Source organism: Propithecus coquereli, unplaced genomic scaffold (assembly GCF_000956105.1).
Source record: "Propithecus coquereli isolate 6110/MARCELLA unplaced genomic scaffold, Pcoq_1.0 Scaffold51, whole genome shotgun sequence".
In the NCBI taxonomy this organism is placed as follows: domain Eukaryota; kingdom Metazoa; phylum Chordata; class Mammalia; order Primates; family Indriidae; genus Propithecus; species Propithecus coquereli.
This window is the reverse complement of record NW_012150952.1, coordinates 3636791-3638610: the sequence shown is the minus strand read 5'-3', so window position 1 is coordinate 3638610 and position 1820 is coordinate 3636791. Positions and strand designations below refer to the sequence as shown.

Genomic DNA, 1820 nt, shown 5'->3' with positions numbered 1-1820 from the left:
AGTTTAATCAAGCTACTGTTGATGCCTATAAATCTAGTTCATTCATTTTGCTTGCTATGTTCCATCAAATAGATATCTCACAATTTTATTATTTCCCATTTTCTCTTCCCTTGGTCATCTCAATTGTTTTCAATATTTGGCAACAAAAGTGGTGATTTGACTATAAACAATAATCACCCAGGAACACATTCCTGTCTATATGCATGTGAATTTTCCGTGGATATATACCTAGTGGAGTATTTACTGGGTCATGGGTTATATGCATTTTTAATTTTATTAGATAATACTAAATTACTCTCTAAAGTGCCTCTAACAATTTATATTACTGGAGTAGTAGCAATGCTGAAGAAATCTCATTTCTCCACTCTGAACAATAATACTAGTATTATCCTTTTAATTAAGAGACCCCTATATAGTTGAATGGCAATGTGTTTGGCTAAATTTATTTCCCAGTTTCCCTTTTCTCATGGTATTTCTAATGAGATGTTGGTAGAGTTCTTGGCTAGGACTTCTAGAAAAGTTCATTGAAATGGACTGACTCAGCCAGAAGTAGCACCCTTTTGTAATTAGCCATTTTCTAAATTTACAGCAAACTGGATGTTATAACTGTAGCTCTCATTTCCATTTTATAGCATGAAACAACTTAAGAATGGAAGCTATTAATTGTACTCAAGATGGCTGAATAGAAAGGCAAAGGAGAGTTGGATCCATTTCTGTAAGAGAAAAGCAATCTTCTTTAAGCAACTTATTTGACTTATTTCTGTTACAGCCAAACTCAGTTCTACTGCCATAACTCACAATTTTATCAACATTTTTATTGTCATTCATTAAAAATGTGTCCATAGGTGTTTAAATTGGTATTCTTTTATTGTTTTAGTGTTTTTCCCTGATAATAGATTTGGGTGTGTTGTCGGCAGGGGACAGCTGGAAGACCAAACTTCTAAGATAATAATGGTTATTATTGATTGAGGGGAGTATGGGTGATTTTTATCGATTTTATTTGTTCATCTTTGTTTTCTGGATTTTTTTTTTTTGGTATAGCATAATATTATTTGAACAATAAAAGCAATAAATAATAATAGGGTTTTTTGGAATGAAAAGGTAGTGACTTTATTTTGGACATGTTAACTTGGATACTGAAGTTATTTTATTCAATAGGTTTTATACAACCCCAGCATTGATGCCTTATCAAGGTAAAAGAAACCTGAAACTCCGTTTACTAAACAATAGACTAAATATGGGACGAAAATGTGTGTAAAGGACTTTTTACCTAAATCAATACTACCCTTAGTTAAAGGTCTTCCTTTTAATTAACCATTAGGTTAATTTAATATTTTAGCAAAAATATTTTTATTTCCAGGTAACGGAAATATTTGATCAAGTGCATGATGAACTTGAAGCAGCTGAAGAAGACTGCAAAAATGCCAAATTGAGGGCTGAACAAAATAAAGAAGAAATGGATAAAGATATTCAAAATGATGAAATAAACTTAGAGGTCTACAAGTAAGAATTTTTCACAAATGCACTTATTGCACTGAGAAATTAGATATTAATTAGGAATGTAATATATATTCCTACACAAAAAATGCAGATAAAGAGAAAAGAAAGATTTTAAATTACCCATACCTATCTTATCACTAGGTTTATATATAAATTGAAATATTATATATTTTAGTATGTGTAAATTTATGTATATATAAATTCCTAAAGCACTATATTTCTGTGTCACTTTAAAACTCTTCATATATATTGTCAAATTGCCTGAGGATGTATCATAATAATATACATTCCCACTATATTGCAAATAAAAAAAAATTCCC

At 30.2% G+C, this 1820-nt stretch overlaps 1 protein-coding gene across 1 annotated transcript in view; it reads left to right on the top strand.

The window, feature by feature from the left end:
* Window positions 1-1820, top strand: part of CCDC178 (coiled-coil domain containing 178) — a 466106-nt gene that overhangs the window by 44517 nt on the left and 419769 nt on the right. Inside the window, 1 exon segment of the mRNA XM_012656574.1 lies at window positions 1361-1520. Within this exon segment, the coding sequence (XP_012512028.1) occupies window positions 1361-1520 (160 nt within the window).